The sequence below is a fragment of the Notamacropus eugenii genome, chromosome 2 (assembly GCF_028372415.1).
Source record: "Notamacropus eugenii isolate mMacEug1 chromosome 2, mMacEug1.pri_v2, whole genome shotgun sequence".
In the NCBI taxonomy this organism is placed as follows: Eukaryota; Metazoa; Chordata; class Mammalia; order Diprotodontia; family Macropodidae; genus Notamacropus; species Notamacropus eugenii.
Window position 1 is genome coordinate 66154894 of NC_092873.1, and position 18306 is coordinate 66173199.

Sequence of the window (18306 nt, forward strand, 5' to 3'; positions counted from 1 at the left end):
AAAGGATAGTTACTTGTAAGGAGACATACACTGTATTTCCATCTCTGCCCCTGCTTCACTCTGCAGTGTCTGTGAGCCTCAGTTTCTTTATCGGTAAAATGAAGAAGTTGAGCCAGACGGCATCCAAGGTCCTTTCCAAAGAAGAGAGTCTGCCAAGACCAGATTTTGTTCTAGGGAAGGAATTTCATGGGATCATAACTTTGGAGCTGGAAGGGACATTCAAGGACCCTGTGCACACTTTCAGGCGATGATTAATGGGTACTAAGACTGAGCAAGAGCTCAGGCTGCTGAACCGAAAAGCAGAGACTTTAGAAGGGGAGCATACCTGGACTGTGCCACCTCCTCCGTGTGGGACCTTCGGTGAGTCCCTCAACTCTCAGGCCTTCCCTTGCTCTCAGTAAAGTCAAGGGGCTGGATCAGCCAACTTCTGAAATCCCTGGCTGCCCTTCTCAGCCTGAGTTCCACTCCTGTAAAAAAGGGGGATTGGACTGGCTGACTGACCTAAGTCCAAGGTCCTAGAATACCCTGGGCCTCAGTTTCTCCATCTATAAAGTGGAAGGGTATTTTGAGATGATTTCCAAGGTCCCATTTAACTCAGAACCTGCACTTCTTTGACCCCTACATTCCCCTTTCAATTTACATCGATGCCTCTGTGTTCTTGCCGTCTCTCCTTTCCCTCAAATGGGGCCAGCTTCTCCCCTGTCCCTGTCATTCTTGAAGTTGGCTCAGTGGGACTCCTGGGCTACAGCTTTAAATCTCCCCTCCCCAATTCCCTAGGAATAATATTACTGCAAGGCTCTGTAACAAGTGGTGTTTCTATGCATGCGTGAGAGGCATTGATTTATACGGTTCTCCCCAGCGACAGTTTGCCAGCAATATTAAAAGCAAGAGGGGAATTTTGGAAAATATTCAGGATTAAAATTAACTGGCCCCCATCCAATATCTTTTTATGAGAGGATGAAGGGATGTCTCTTCCACAGCTAAGCTAATACCAGATTGTCATATTGCCCAAAAATACAAATATCTTGGAAGATCCTTTGCTCTGAACCAGCTACAAGGAGTTATTTTGAAAACTCTCCCCCCTCCTTTTTTTCCTTTAATGGGGCTTTGGTAGGTCTCCTTTTTAAAATGAGTTTAATATGTGAAGCAAATAGTGAGATTTCTGTTTGTTTGTTCAGAGGATTTAATGAATAATAATTTAGAATGGTATATTTAGGATTTCTATGGACAGAAGGGCGATTGGTTTTGAATTGGCTTCGAATCCCATCTTGGACACTTAGAACCCATGTGACCTTGTCAAGTTGCTTAACCTCTACGGGCCTCAAACTTAAAGGGCTTATTTAAGTTGTCTTATCTCTAAAATGGTGTTGGATTAGGTGACCTTTGAGGTCCCTTCTGACTCTAGATCCCAAGAGTCCATTCTTCTCCAGATCACTACCATGCATAAGTAGGGTCTGAGAGTGAAGACTGAGCCTTCATTTTAACACAGACACTTCATGTTTACCCAGATGAATAGGGGTGGGAGGCTGGGGGCTGATGTCTAACTGGCTTTAATAACCAGTGCCTGGCAGCTGCGGTTGCAATTCCTTGGTCTCCCCAAGGGAAAGTGCTTGTGGAATAGGCTTTGAATAGTGCAGGAGAGATCATAAAAGTGGATTGCATTCTGGAACTGCTGGCTTCACCACTCCCATCCCCCATGTCTCACAAAAGACCAGATTGAAAAGAAATAAAAAATCTTCTTTTATGTGCATTCTGAGCCTCCGAAGTCCTCATGCTATGTCTTCCCTGGAAGCACACACACTTGCATGTACACATGTGCACATGCACACACATGTCTGATGTTATCAGTCTGACTCTTCTTCAAGTCATCATTTCCTTTTACAAAGAGAGTCCAAGAACAAGATTGAAAACACAAGTCACACCCTTGGGTCCTGCTTGGCCTGTCTAGACTTTGCCTTTGCTATCACTGTTGGATTTGCCTAGTGCTTGAAGACAGGGCTTAGCTTCTGCCCTCTGAGAGCACAGAATGGTACACTCACAGACCCGGGGCGCCTTGCTTCCCCCTCCAGCTGTCACCAGCTGTGCAGTTTAGGATGGAGAGGAAGGACACCTAATCCATGCACTTTGCATGTCTGTGCTTCAGCAGTCGAATGAGCTGAGTGTGGCCGTGAGCCTTGGGATCGGACATAGAGTCTTGGCTCCAGTCCTTCCCTAACTGTGGGCAAGTCTCTATCTCCCAAATGGAGACAATCAAGTTGCTTGAGTATGTGCTCCAAATGAGCAGTAACATCAGCCTCAGAGAGGAGGAAATCAGAGATAGAGGGAGCCCTGAGATGGAGGGGGCCCAGACGGCAGAGCTGAGATTCTCCTTCTGACCTCCACTAAGGAGTGTCAACCCCCCTATAGCCCCAGGCATCTCGTGTGCTTTCTGATGGGCATATCTCTCAGGAAACTTTCCTCACATCCCACCAAAATGCACCTCTTTGAAAACCTTCTCAATCGCTTTTAGCTCTCATCCAGCTTCTGTAGGATAGTCCTTCAGGTACTGGAAGACAGCCCTCATGTCACCCTTAAGTGTCTCCTGCTGAAATTTCCCAGTGCTTTTGATGGATCATTCAGAAACAGCGATTTCCATGGAATTAACCCTAAATGCTACAAATCAGTTAGTCAACAATCATTTACTGAGCACCTACTATGCGTCAGGCACTTTGCTAAGTGCTGGGGATCAAACATAGGTGGATGGTATAGTGGGTAGAGCTGTGAACTTGGACTTAAGAAGATCTGATTCACATTCAACCTCAGACACTGAACTAACGATGAGACCCTGAAGTCATTTAGCTTTTCTTAGATTCTGTTTTCTCTTCTGTAAAGTTAGGATAATTACAACTCCTACTTCACGGGGCTGTTATGAGGGTCCAATGAGATAATATATGCAAATAATTTTGTGAATCTGAAACACGATGTAAATGCTGGGCATTGTGGATATTATTGTGATCAGTGATAATAATGATAATGAAAGCAGTCCCTGTCCTCCAGGAGCTCCCAGACTAATGGAGGAGAGAAGATGTAAACAATGATCTACAGACAAGAGATAGACGGGATGGATTGGGGACAATCTCAGCAGGGGGCACTAAGTTTAAGGAGGATTGAGAATGGCTTTTTGCACATTTTGTTCTTTTAGTTTTGTTGGTTGTTTCAGTCATGTCTGCCTCTTTATGACCCCATTTGGGGCTTTCTTGGCAAAGATATTGCAGCAGTTGGTAATTTCCTTCTCTAGCTCATTTTACAGATGGGGAAACTGAGGCAAAGAGGGTTAAATGACTTGTCTGAGGCTGGATTTGAATTCATGAACTTTTTCTGACTCCAGTCCCCTCACTCTATCCACTGCTGAGATCAGAAGGAAGTCAGAGACAGAGATGGGAAAGGAGAGAGTTCCAATCATGGGGGAAAGTGCAAATACTGGGAGGCAGGAGAAGAGCAAGGGGTATTGTCACTGGAGTTGAGTTCTGTCTATGGAGAGGAGTAAGGTGTTAGAAGACAGGAAAGGGGGAAGGATTCAGAATATGAGGGGCTCTAAAAGTCAAACAGAATTTTTTGTTTGATCCTGAAGGTAATAGGATGCCACTGGAATTTATTGAATGAGGAATAGAGACCTGGTCAGACCAATTAGGAAGATTCTATCTGGCAGGTACAAGGAAGAGGGGGAGGGGCTTGAGCAGGGAAGCCCATCAGCAGGCTCCTGAATGAGTCTAGGTGGGAGATGATAAGGGCTTGCACTGAGGTTGGGGCAGTATCAGAGGAGGGAGGAGAGGCTGCAGGAGAAATCTTATGAAGGTAAAGTCCACAAGCCCCGGCACCTGATTGGATCTCGCCAGGACAGTGAGGCTGGCATCTGGGCTGTGGGACGCAGGAGCTGAGTCTCTTGGTAGTACAAAGAAAGTGAAGAAGAAGGGAGTATGGGAGGGAAAAGCTAATGAGGGTGATTGGGCCAAGAGGCAAGTAAAGATGTGAGCCTGGAGGTCAGGGGAGCAGCTCGGGCTGGAGAGATGGATGTGAAGATCATCTGCATGCAGATGATCATTGTCCATGGAAGTGGGGTGGAGGGAAAAGAGAAGAAAAGAGAAGAGAAGGGAAGGGAAGTGAAAGGGAGGGAAGGGGAGGGGAGGGAGGGGGCCCAGGCAAGAGCCCCAATCATCTACATGGTCAGGCTTCTCTTTGTCAAAACTCTGATTTACATTTTTGAAAACACAGTCTTTGCCATGGTTAATAGCTATCATAAGTCATCACCAACTGCTTTCTCTTTCCCCTCAGAATGATCAGATTCATTCACTTAGTGTGGCTATATCCAGAGTTGGCTGAGGCCAGAGTTAACAGAATGGCTCCTGTGATCCTTAACCAACATGACAGTCTTGTTAATGGAGGAATTGATGGATGTGTATGAGGGTTGATGTGGAAGTGGCCTGGTGGCTTGGTTTGTGTCAGAATAAGTGTCTCTATTAGGCACGTGAGTATGTCTGACCTTGCTTCTGCTTTCTTGTAGGTATGGGGCAGATGTGGACGTCAATCACTACCTGGCTCCTGGGGTGCCTCCTCCTTCTTCCCGCCGCCTCACATCCCTGGTGGTCTGCCCGCTGTACATCAGTGCAGCCTACCACAACCTCCAGTGCTTCAAGCTGCTCCTTCAAGCTGGGGCTAACCCTGACTTCAACTGCCACGGCCCTGTCAACGTCCAGGGCTTCTGCAGGGGCTCCCCAGTCTGTGTCATGGATGCTGTTCTGCGTCATGGTTGTGAGGCTGCATTTGTCAGCCTGCTGGTCGACTTTGGTGCCAACCTGAATCTGGTGAAGTGGGAAGCCTTGAATGCCGAGTCAAGAGGAAGAGTGAAAGTGAACCCAGAAGCTTTGCAGGTTTTCAAAGAAGCGAGGAGTAAGTGCAATGAGCTTCAGACCTACTGGTGCCCTTAAGTCCATTGATTTGTTGAGCACCTACTGTGTGCATACTGTGCCAGGTGCTGGGATAGAAAAAATATGAACTACATAGACCCTGTTTTCAAGGGGCTACAGTCTACTGGTTGGGGAATGGAAGATGGGGGAAGGGATATTCACATATAACTATGATACAAAGTTAAGTAAGATATATCAATTCAATCCAACACATGTCTACTGTATATATTGAGCACTATGCTGGGTCAAATCAATGCATGGGAACATTCCAGGTAAAACACAAGGACAGATTTGAGGAGGGAGACATGAGGGACAAAGGTACAATGCTAGCAGAGGTGGGGCAGGGGAAAAGTTCATTTCAAGTACACTGGATGGCATGAACAAAGCAACAGAGAAGGAGGAACATAGGAGGAGAATGGAAAATGGCAAGGCACCCAATTTGACTGGAATAGAGAGTCCATGATGAGGAGAAATGTGAGAGGCTAGAAAAGGAGATATGCGGACAGAGCATCCCCTTGCTCCATACAATTGGGTGTCTGGCTCTGATCCTGGAGCTCTGGGCTTCTCATTGGGCAGAGTGCCTCATCTAGAGCTGGCCTGGTACCTAAGACATCACTGCTCCACAACTATCTTTATGACAAGCCACCCTAATGTATGTCCCATCCCCTTTCAAACTTGACCTCTTTAAACAGGAACTGAATGAATACCACTGTTCTGGAAAAGATGGCCCAGGTGCCATATGGCTCCATTCACCATCTTTGTGACTTCCCAGACCACAACACCTCGATTCTGTGGCCTCTACTCCCTTGTCCTCCACTCCTTTGGCCATGGTTTTCACTCCTGCTAACAAATGGGATCCAGGCTCTGTTCTTGAGGAGTTTATATTCTTTTGGCAGGATAGATATGTTTGTCCCAACAAATAAAGACAAAGTACAACATTATACAAATAATCTTTAGTGCCTTTGAGGGACACATAACCCTCCATAACATCCACTGATTCATTCCTTTGCTGTTGCTCTGTGTTATGAAATATTAAGAAAAAGCCCTCAGACGACTTCTCTGACTTACTTCCAGATGTGTTAATCAGCTCCAGCTTCTCTTAGTCTACTTTTATCAACTGCCACCATCACTTCCCCCAGCACCTCTTCTCTTTGGTACCCTATCCTCCTTGTCTTGTAGCTCCAAGCCACTCAAATCCCAGTACTGGTCACTGAGAGGACTAAGGCGGTCCAACATGGACTCTCTCCACTCTCCTCCTTCATCCTAAAGTCATAGCAGCATCTTCTTTTTTTTTTTTTTTTGACTTCCTAATATATTTATTTACCTTTCTTATATTTATTTGTATTTATTCTCTTTATATTTATTTTTTTATTTTTTTTATTTTTTAATGTTTAACAATCACTGCCATACAATTGTGATTTTATCCCCCCCACCTACCCCCCACTCCCCCCTCCCTCCCCACGACTGCATACAATTCTGTATAGATTCTACATATACTTTCCTATTGAGTATATTTTCACTATAGTCATGCTATGTAGTCAGACTAAGATAAATGAAAGAAATCGTATAACAAATCAGAACATGATACACAAACACATACACATACACAAACATGATCTGTTACATTATGTGAGTGACTTCCATATTTCTCTCTCTGAGTGTGGAAGGCATTTTGCCTTGAGAACCACCATTGGGATTTTTTTTTTTTGTAAGAAGTTCTTGTGTTATTACAAAAATCTAAGTCTACTAGAAAAAACTCTCACACACTGTGGTCATTGCTGTGCATAAAGTTCTCCTGGTTCTGCTCCTTTCACTCAGCATCAGGTCATATAAGTCCTTCCAGGCCTCTCTGAAGTCTTCTTGTTCATCATTTCTTATGGCACAATAGTACTCCATTACATTCATATACCATAATTTATTCAGCCATTCCCCAATTGATGGACATCCCCTTGACTTCCAGTTTTTGGCAACTACATAGAGTGCTGCATAGCAGCATCTTCTATTCCATTCCTTTCTTTCCTCTGGTCACAGAAGAGTTAGATAGCTCTAGTCCTCTCCAAGGCAGATTTCTCTCTACCTTCCCGCCCCCCCCCATCTCCCACTGAGGCCATTCTTTCCACCCTCCTCAAGGACCCAGTGCTAACAATCACACCCAGTCTCTCACTTATCTTCAACCTTTTTACCTGCTCAGTTCCTACTCATCCTTTCAAGCCCAACTCAGACTCTCTCTTCTCTCTGAAACCTTCCTTGACCTTCCCACCCAGGCCTTACTAGCACATTATCTTCCAGTGTGCAGATGCTCTTTTCATGTAGTTTTCCATGTGATGGTTATTTGGATCATGGGCTTTTCATCTGGAAGGGCCCATAGAGGTGTTCTAGTTCAAACCCCTCATTTCACAAATGAGGAAACAGAGGTTTGGGGAAGTCTAGTGACTGCTGAAGATTATAGAGGTAGTAAGTCCAGAGCCAGGCTTAAAATCAAGTCCCCTGATCCCAAATCCAAGACTCTTTACGGAACCATCTTGTTCCATGAGAACCATCTTGTTCTCTAAACTTTGAGTCCCTCCATTATCTAGTTGTAATGACAATTATAAATGTAACACATGTTTATTAATAAATAAAAAAATAAAAATGTTTACTGAATGAATGGTCCATATACTAGGATTGGAATTATAAATTGAACATAGATGCAACAAGTAAGGTTTTCTCTATACAGCAACATCAAACAAAACAACATTGGAAATTGAAAAGAAATCCATTCTTTGTTGGGCACAGGACCCTCACTCTGAGGCCTTCTCACTTCTAGTTCTAAGGACTGAGGAGGCAAGGAGGGTGTGCTTTCCACAATTTCCCCCCTTTCTGAAGAGGTCCACTTATTCAGTTGCTGTTTTGATCTCCCAAATCTAATCTGTTCTGTGGAAGTGGTCTCCTTCACCAAAACACATTTATTTTTGTAAATTATTTTTAAATTAATTAAAATTTTTTTCAGTTCCAAATTTTTTCCCTCCCTCCAACCCCTGCCTCACCCTAATGTATTATCTTTAAAAGACCCTCTGAACACCTCTGCCTTCCTTCATTGCAGCTCCTTTGTTTAGAGATGGGTGAGAAATGCCTTGGGTTGGGCCTGTTGACCTTTGCAATAGTTAGGGAGAGGATATTTTTCAGGTAAATACGGTTGCTGGGCTGACTCTAGAGGCCTTTACTATTTGTTTGGGCTTCAGTAACTCCATGAGGGAGTCTTCTTTGCCTTTGCTAACAGGGATGTATGTAATCACTCACTCAGGTGGAGCCATTAATTCCTACTTAAGGGCAGGCACTTCACTTGGAAATCTTTGGGTTTCCAGTGAACCCAAGGTTAACATGTTCATTTGCAAGGCAGCAAATGCATTTCTTGAGAAATATTCTGCAAGTCTGGTTAGCTTCTCTAGTTTCTCACCTTGGTTCCCCTCCCCTTCTAGTCATTAGAATTCATTTGACCTTTTTGCAATAAGAACCAAATTCCGTAATGGTTGCCTCCTACATAGTAGAACGTAGGTCATGCTGTAAAAATGGAATTTGTCTCCTTGAGGAGGATAATGGCAGTAGGAAGATGATGTTGGATTCTCTTCGTGGATGACTGCTGCCCACAAATGAAGTGGATCCAGAGGGTCGTAGAACAAGGAGGATAAAACTGTGGTACAGAAAACAGAGACTGACAGCAGGAGGCCTCTCTTCTCATTCTGAGCAAGGCACAAAGTTCTCCTATGGCCATTGGTGATTTACTTTGTTCCTATTTTACTATGATAATAATTGTAATGAGAATAATGCCAAATACTCCAAGGTTGTGTGACCTCATCAGCACTGGGTTTCCCTCCTTTGACACAGATTGCAGCCCCCCAACCCCACTCCTACGTCATAGCTTTGTCCATGGTCTTCCAAGGTTTATGTTGTTGAAGAATTCATCCTGGTACATGCCCTTTCTGAACTTGGCTGAGGCTGGACCTTGGACAGTAGACCATTGGGTCTATATCATTGGATCATTGCTTGAAGTCTTCCTGGCTTGGCTAGGTCTTCCACAACATGCATCTCTTTGATATAGGTTTTCTTCTATTCCATGATGAGGGATTGGAGGGTGACTTTAATAATAATCATATTAAGAACTTAATATGAATTATATTATCCTAATACCAATTCCTGAAAGACATTTGCTACCATTATCTTCATTTTACAGATGAGGTACTGAGGCAAATAGGGTTAAGTGACTTGCCCAGGGTCATACAGCTAGTAAGTGTCTGAAGGTGGATTTGAACTCAGGTCTCCTTGATTCCTGCCTCAGCTCTCTATCTGCTACTACAACACAGTGGATGTTAGTGCCATAAACAATAACAATCTAATCCAACAATACATTCACAAAGACACCTCAGAGAAATGGCTAGCTTCCCATTGCCTGGCAGATAGTAGGTGCTTAATAAATGCTTGTTGATGGGTTGATTGAGTCAGGAATATTTGTTTGTGGAAATAAAGGGACTCAGGATGGTGATTCATGATTATGTCATTGCCACCAGAAATTAAAGAGGAGTTATTTTTGTGTGGACCAGACTCATCAATCAATCATTGAAGATTGTGCAATAAAATGGTGGAAGCTATGCAAAGTACTATGGGGGGAGCACAAAAAATTCTCGTCTCTTGGATACCCAGAAAAACACAGTCAAAGTGCTAGAATTAGACATCAAAAGCTTGCTGTCCTTTGTAAACTAACAGACAACTGCACTCCATGAAGAAAAAAACTCAGATAGCCTTAAGGATTCAATAAGTAAAGGACCCAACTACAACCAAAGGATCATGACCATTAGGACTGTTGCTCACAGCTGCTCAGACGGGATCTTGGGCCAGAAAAACTAGGAGCAGTGTTTTTGATAGATGTCATCACACTGGAAACTCCGAATTTCCCCTTTTCCCTTAAAATTCCATTTTGTTTATTTTCCATTCAAAATTCTCTCCCGCTCTCTTCTCCTCCTCTGACCCACCCACCAAGAAGCAAGAAAAACAAAACCCATTACAGGAACATATAGTCATGCTGAATAAATTCCTACATTACCCTTGTCTGGAAGAGAGGAAGGGAGAGAAGATGGAGAGATGGAGGGAGGGAGGGAGGGAGGGAGAGAGAGAGAGAGAGGGAGAGAGAGAGAAACTGTTGAGAAGTGTTTCATAGCTGGAGAGAGAGAAACTGTTGAGAAGTGTTTCATAGCTGCTGGGGAAAAAATCAAGAGAGAAAGAAATATAAAAGGAGAGAGAAAAGAAGGAAGAAAGAAAAAGGAAGGAAGGAAAAAAAAAGAAAGAAGGAAAAAATAAAAGGAGGAAGGGAACAGGAAGAAAAAGTCCTACATCTGCTTGAGCCTGAGGCCGGAGCTCTTCAGTGCTCTCTTGGGGGATGGGTAACATTTTTTGTCACAAATCCTTTGAAATTGTGATTGGTGGTGGTGGTGTTCAAAATTCTTCAGTCTTTCAAAGGTTTTTAAGACCCAATTTCCTACTGACACAGAATGAAAAACTTTCAAAATAAGAGAGAACTAGTAGAAGAACTAGAGCCCTGTGAAAACAGGCCTGGTCCCCGGGTCTTCCCTGGAGCCTTGTCTCCTGCAGTTGTCCCAAAGACACTTTCAGGAGCCTGTGACCTCATATCCTTGTTCCATTATTAGTAGCCATTTTCTACCCTCAGTCATAGTCCACAGAACAGTGCATATAACAAGAATACTAGCAGGGTAAAGATTTGTACTCAAATCATTCTATCTGAACTGCATTAAAACATAATGACAATAAAATAATCACCACTCATCAGCATTACTATTAATAATTAAATCATTGTTAAAGTCAAACATTCTGAATATTAGTATATTATATATAAATATATTATATACACGTTAATTTTGAGAAGCAGCTTGGCACAGTGGCTAGAGCATTTAACTTGTCAGTAAGACTTGAGCAGCTATGTGGCTCCATAGTGGGTAGAGTGCTAGGTCTGGAGTTAGAAAGATTCATTTTCTTGAGTTCCAATCTGGCTTCAGATACTTTCTAGTTATGTGACCCTGGACAAGTCACTTAGCCCTGCTTGCCTCAGTTTCCTCATCTGCAAAATGAGCTGGAAAAGGATATGACAAACCACTCCAGTATCTTTGCCACAGAAACCTCACATGGAGTCACAAAGAGTCAGATATGACTGAAAATGACTTAATAATAACAGTAAAACTTGGGTTCAAGGGCAATCTCTGACATTTTCTAATTGTATGTCTCTGGAACAGTCCCTGCCCCCTTTTGAGGCTCAGATTGCAGTCTGAGTTCAGGGATGTTGACAACTAGAATTAGGGTTAGGAACACAGGGAGAGTCGTAGAAAACAGAATGATGAAAACACTGTCTAAGGGAGGAGAAGGTATTCACAACCAGGAAACTCCAAAGCTTGGAGAAGTAGGATGAGGATTTTGTTCCATTACCAGGTTTAAACCTGCAGTAGCAAAGAAAAGATTCCCATCAGTTTTTCTTTTCCTTTGACTAGCCCAATGACTTAATCCATCAACAAGCTTTTATTAAGTGCTTACTAGGTGATACTGTGGTAAGTTCTCAGGATGAAAATAAAAGGCAAAAGCCATTCATGCCACCAAGGAGTTTGTGTTCTAATGGGGAGATAATACATCTCCCTTTGACTCTTCCCAGGAAGCATCCCAAGGCAGACCTGTGGCTCTGAGAGCTGGGAGGTCAGGGCAGCTCAATTCCTGGATTCCATTTCATAGGAGATGGTGCCGTTGAGTGACTTTTTTCTCTTTCCTTTTGCTCCTCTCTAGGTGCCCCCAGGACCTTGCTGTGCCTGTGCCGGGTGGCAGTGAGAAGGGCTCTTGGCAAGTGTCGGCTGTACCTTATACCCTCTCTCCCTCTCCCTGATGCCATCAAACAGTTTTTACTTTATGAGCAGAGTTAAGATGCAAGGCATGATTGTGGGGATGCTTCTCCAGGAGGAATGCAGGTGATTTAAAGAATGAAACTGGTGTCTGTTCATTACTGTTCATCTGAACTGTTAAGAAATGTCCCAAGTAGCTGTTGGTCAAGAGATTGCCTTGGTTATACCGATGTTAACCAGCTCCGGTGCTTTTGGCGATGCACTGTATTTTATGAAGTTTCTCTCCATTGACTTTGATCTAGCCTTGGCTTATGTTTAATGTTTTTTTTTCCCCCTTTAATATCCCTATGTGGAATTTTCATAGCTGAGATGTTACAACCACCTGCATATAATCAGAATTGGGGATGGAATATGTATCCAGGGTATAGGCCAACTTCCAGAGGAGAGCTAATGTTTCGGTAACGCTAGTGCAGTTAGCAACCTGATGGTGTATGTGCTTCTGTATGAATATTTATATTTCTGAAGTGAAATATTTACTTCAATATCTGATGGATGTGAATAATTAATTTTGGGAAAAGGCACTTAATCAAAGGTAAATGTTAGCCAACAAGCATTTATTAAATACCTCCTATGTGCCAGGCGCTGTGTTAAAGGTTGGGAACACAGAAAAAGGCAAAAAAATCATCTTTGCCCTCAAGGCACTCATATTCTAATAAGGGAGATAATGAGAAAAAAGCAGAATAAGTCAAAGATCATTTTAGAGAGGAAGAACGGGCTAAACCAGAGCCTACTGATGTTCATCGGCTTCTATTGAAAGATTAGTTGGCATTTGGTATTGGGAGGTGTGATATATCACCAAATCACAGAATCTGGGAGTTATTAAGAGCTTTAGTGGTCATCTTGTCGGTCATCCAATCCATACGTGACAGGATTTCCTACTATCACATTCTCAATCCATATGTATATTTGTCTGCTCACATAGTCATCTATACACACAATGGAATTGCTTATAATGGCAGCCAAGGATGCCATGGCCCAGATTAAGGGAGACAAGGGTTGAGAAGAAGGAAGATGACATTTTCTAACTCAGCCCTGCTCAGATTCAGTGTGGAATACTGAGTTCTTGAGGAAATATTTTAGGAACAAGATGGACAGAATGGGGAATACTCAAAGGACGGCAGCCAAGGTGGAAGGGACATTGAATTCCATGACATTTGACGACTGTTTTAAGGAATTGGGGGTGTTCAACCTAGAAAAGGGAAGCCTTGAGGAGGACATGAAAATGGTCTTCAAGTATCTGAATAACTGCCACATGAAAAAAACAATGGATCCATTCTTTTTGTCCAAGCCAGGCATCATGGCCAGTAGCTAAAGAGGCAAATTTATGGGAAACTTGGTAGGAATGCAGCATTGCTATGTGAAAGGGAGAGGATTTCCTTTCACTGGAGGGCTTTGTACAGTGTCCATGTGACCATGTTGGGTGATGTTTTCAATGGCTTTCCTTTCCATCTTCAGCCCCTTCTCGCTCAGACACTTTTTCTTTCTTCATTCCTTCTATTCCTTCATTAGTGAGTCAGAGTAACTAACTTTTCTTGGTCACTTCTCATATTCTTTCAAAGATCCTTTTTCAACTCTATTTGTGTCAGGTTAAACCGTGACCTTAGTTTCCCCTGAATCCACACATGGTGTAGTCACAAACAGTGAAGTATCAGTCCAAGTATAAGCCTGGAGTGTCTCCTAATTTCTCCACTTTCCATCCCCTAGATGAAACAGCTTTCAAAAAAGAGATGGGTTGGTTTCAGAGGCTATAACTAAACAAATGAACCAATGTTTAAGTATTTATTAAGCACCTGCTGTATATAAGGCATTGTGCAAACATTGGAATGAATGTAAATGAAACAATAACTGTCTTTTAAGACTTTATATTATGTAGGGATTATCCAATACGCACCAGTCTGCAGGTAGAAGAAGTGTTACAATCACAGCATTCACTGCCATCACATACAGGACAATCAGTATAAGGGATAAGGGATAAGCTTTGATTAAGCACCTACTATGTGTTAGTGTTGGGGATGCAAAGGCAAAGATAAGAATCCTTGTTTTCAAGGAGCATATGTTCTGTTGCAGGGGTGGAGGAAAAATTCTCTGTTGCAAAAACACCACATACTTCAGCTTTTCAGTCAGGTGTGTGGATGCTTCCAGATGTCTAGATGTTTGGTGCTAGACACATAATCCTTCTGGAGAATTGATTGCATTTGTCTTTTTTGCTTTGACATCTTGGTGTCTCAGACCTATAGGGTCTTAAGAGAGAAACTCACAGGATTCTCATGGCTCCAGAGCTAGCAGGGGCCTCTGAGATCTTCTGTGAGGGTCAGGAGGGAAACTGAGACTGAGAGGGGAGTCACATAATATCATGATAATGACACAGTACTTTCAGGTACAAAACACCTTATATACATTAGCCCACATCAACCCATGTATGTAGATGGTACAGGGAGCACTTCTGCTTTACATGTAAGGAAATTGAAGTTCAGAGAACATAAGTGACCTGCTTAAGGTCACACCAGAAGCAAGTGTCAAGGTAGGATTTGAATGTAAGCCTTTTGCACTGTGAATCCCAAACTCAAGGGTCCTACTTTTTTGGATTTATTGATGAGCAGGTTCTTATTCAGGGATTGGTTGGCTGGCTAGACTCAGAGGTCTTTTCCAGCTTTGAGATCCTGTGATTCTCTAGCTTCCATTTCTGTCCACGGATTCTCAGGTATTCTGCTTTCCTTGGTCATCTTTGGGTCTCCGAGGCTGGGACTGCTCAGCCCTAAAGCAAATGGTGATTTATCCAATCAATCCAGTGAGATGAAAAAAAATCAGTAAAACCAGCTATTTGATTGAATTGGTCAGTTCGTATGGATAAATGGAATTAAATCCTAGCTCACTGGCCAAAAGTCACATGACCTCCCTATATGACAATGTCCTCTACTGACCTTGGAGGTCCTTTCTACCGTGATGTCTATGGTCCTACCTTGGGATTAGCTCCATTCAATGAACAGTTATTAAGTGCCTCTGATACATGTACAAGGAGCTCATCTTCAGAGGCGTATAGGATGCTTGAGGACAGGGACTGGACCATTTTTTGTCATCATATCCCCAGTACCTGGCATAGTACTTGGCACATTATGGGCACTTAATAAATTCTCATGGATAAATTAGAAATGCAGTGGTGCCATGGCAATGAGGCTTCAGAACTTTAAACAGAACCATCCTGCCTTTAAGGAGCTTACATTTACTGTGCTTTCAGTTTGGAAATCTGGCTCTATGGCTGTGCCACCGTTACTCAATAAAATACTCTTGGTCCATCGTAAGCAGGTGTGAAAAGATAGAACCTGAATGGGCATTAATGGTTGTCAGTGACCCCGCCCCCCATCTAATTTTCCAATCTAGATGGTCTGACTCCAGATCCAGAGATGCAGAAACTGGATCACATGGAGCATAGGGACTTGCTGTTGGCCGTGCTAGTGCATGGGTTAGCCTAGTTTTCTATCCACTAGAACCTGTTCTTCTCTACTGATCTCTTCCCAGTTCAGGGCTACCTCTCTAGGAAGCCTCATCCAGGCCCTCTTCCCCAAAGCTGCTTTGTGTTCACTTTGTCTACATTTTGTCTCAATTACCTGTGTCCTTATTTCATGTTTCTGTTTCTCCCTAGAGGAAGGTAAACTCCTCAAACACAGGAGCTGTTATTTTTTGGTTTCAGTTTCTCCATTGCCTAGCACCATGCCTAGCATACAGTAGGTGATTAATAAATATTTGCTCAATGAATGATTGGATTTTCAGCAACAACTCAGGAAGAAGAGAAATATTCAATCCAGTGCAACTCATTTAAAAGCAAGATACAAGATTTGGAGGTGGGCCAGGGCTGTGGCTAGCTCATTACCAGGTCCCCAAGTTTGATTTCTGGGTTCTCAAAGTGTTGTGAAGGGTCCTCCTCCTAGCCTAGTTCCTTGTTATGCATCCTGGACCCCTCTTCTTTCCATAGACACCTCAGATTTTCCTTAGATGTCTGACTTTTCCAATGAAAGAACTGTGAAGCGGGCCAGACTCTGTGCTCTCTCATCCCAGGCTGTGCAAATAAATTGAAAACCATTAAAAATTTACTGGTAGAAACACATCTTTTTGTTTGTCATGACTTTGAATGACATTATGTGGACAGAGAGAACCTGAGTAAATAGACCACACATCAGAGACCTAGGAGAGACAGAGCCCAGAACACCAGCATTTGCTCAGCTGGGCCACTGACCCGTCACCTGGAGGGGGAGCTGGAGATCTTCCTGAGTATATGCTTATGATGGTCATTAGGAATATACTGGGCAATGATAGGGGTACTTGGAATTCAGGTTTTGTAAACTCAGGATTTCACTGTGACTGATTGATGAAAGGGGGCACGGTCAACTTCTATTTATTATACAATTGTGTAGTGGTCAGGGAGCCAGCCCCAAAGTCAGGAATTCCTAGGTGTGGGTCCTATCTCTGACATATACAGGGTTGGGTCACCCCCGCACAAATCCCCTAACATATCTGTGCTCTAAGTATCCCTCCAACTAGAAGTTATTGAAAAAGTAGCAGCCTGCATTGACAGAAGGAGTTTCCTTGTCCAGGAATCCCCTACACCACTGGAACCAGAAGTCTGGCCCCTGGCTCTGTCTTTGTATTGATTTTGATGGGCTCCGATGGTTGCATTGATGTGTGGATACCACCTCCCCTGATACAGATTAACCACTTTCCTCAGGACCCTATAGTCCAAGAGAGAAGCGTGAGGCATCGAGAGATGAAATGACTTGTCTGGGGTCTTTCACTTAGTAGAGTCAGAGGGAGGATGGAGGACAAAGGCTGATTCTGTTTTCATGACATCAAATTCAACTTACTTCTCTTTCTCCCAAATTCATTCATTCATATTCTTTCAACAATCTTTTATTAAAACCCACCACTTCTCAATCTCAGGAGGGCACAAGAATAAATAGTGGGGTCCCTGCCTTCAGGCTATTTTAATTAGATAGAAGGTCGTGGGCCAGCAGTCCAGCACCTCTTGCTCACTCGGGAGTGATTTACACCTCGTTACCAGCTTGGACATTTGAAAAATTTAATTAAAATTTTGACTTTTCAAAACTGAGGCTTTTTGTGAAACTGCCCACACCCCACTTATTTTGCAAGTCTATAATGGTTGATGCCAGATACAATCAGCTTCTGCAATTGAGTGAAATGCCAACATTTGAAGGTATTTTGTCCTTACAGATTCTAAGCTGACAAAAGAAAGGGTGATGGTGAGAGAAGGAGGAAGGACACATGTGGATGACATGGCCAAGGAGTCGTAAGACAGAGATTCCAAACTAGAAAGGAATCCAGAGACCAACTGGTCCATGTCAGACTGGAATAAGGGACCCCTCTGCCACACTCCAGCTAAAGATCTTCCAGCCTTTGAGCCTGAATCCATGCTCTACCAAGTACAAGCTCAGGGACCTTGAGAAAATCATGTTACCTTGTTGACACTCAGTTTTCTCATCTGTAAAATGGGGATAACAATAATTATTATAAGATAAATGTGATGGTGAATATGAGAATTCTTTGTGAACTGGAAATGGCCAGATGGATGTCAGCTACTACTGTCATTGGTGGTGGTGGTGCTAACCTCTACTATGAGAAGATAATAGTGCCAGAAATAACATGCTTTTGAGGAATATGGGGTACCCAGTTGTGCCTTGGTAGAGTCTCTGTGAATGGAGCTTGCATGTTTACATAGGATTCTAGGTTTTGGACAAACCTGTCATTTTATGGATGAGAAACCAAGTGAGTGACTTAGCCAAGGTCACACAACTCTCATGTATCAGGGCTTGAACCCATGTCTTTCTGACTCTTAGGCTAGATCTCTACTGCCCCATCCTGCCTCTTCCTGATTATTGCTATTACTGTTATTGGACTTCACAACAGCCTTGGGAGATGGGTGCTATTATTATCCCCCCTTTTACAGATCAGGAAACTGAGGTTTGGAGAGGCTGAGAACTAGCTCAGCATCACACAGCTAGTCAGGTTCAAAGGAGGCTTGAATGTAGGACCCGGATTTCCAAATCCAGCTGTTGATCAGCTACGTAAGATGCACTGCTCCAACTAGCTTGTATATAAATTAGTAAGGAAAGTGTAGACTGCCCATGCTATGTAATTTTTTTTCTCCATTGGACCTCACTTAATACATGTGGGTCCCCAATGTGGTCACCCTTCATTTTCTTGTCTTCTGATGGGCATCAAATCTTACAAATAGCCTTTTTTGCTCGTAATTAAGTTCTCTGATTCAACTCCTCTTCTGTTGGACACAAGCTCTCTCCTATAGAACAGCAATCTCTCCAAGGAATGCAGCCCAAGAGATTTGACCTGAGCAGGAGGGTCTCCATCTCTGTAGGTGATGCTCTCAAGGATTCTGGGATGAGGGCAACCACAGAATCCATTATATG

General features: G+C 43.1%; 1 protein-coding gene across 1 annotated transcript in view; it reads left to right on the top strand.

Moving 5' to 3' along the window:
• The window catches only part of ASB1 (ankyrin repeat and SOCS box containing 1), a 28451-nt gene extending 12477 nt beyond the window's left edge, over nucleotides 1–15974 (top strand). Inside the window, exons 4-5 of the mRNA XM_072640704.1 lie at nucleotides 4541–4926; nucleotides 11760–15974. Coding sequence (XP_072496805.1) covers nucleotides 4541–4926; nucleotides 11760–11893 — 520 coding nt within the window. The 3' untranslated portion in view covers nucleotides 11894–15974. The remainder of the gene's footprint in view (nucleotides 1–4540; nucleotides 4927–11759) is intronic.
• Nucleotides 15975–18306: the final 2332 nt, after the last annotated feature.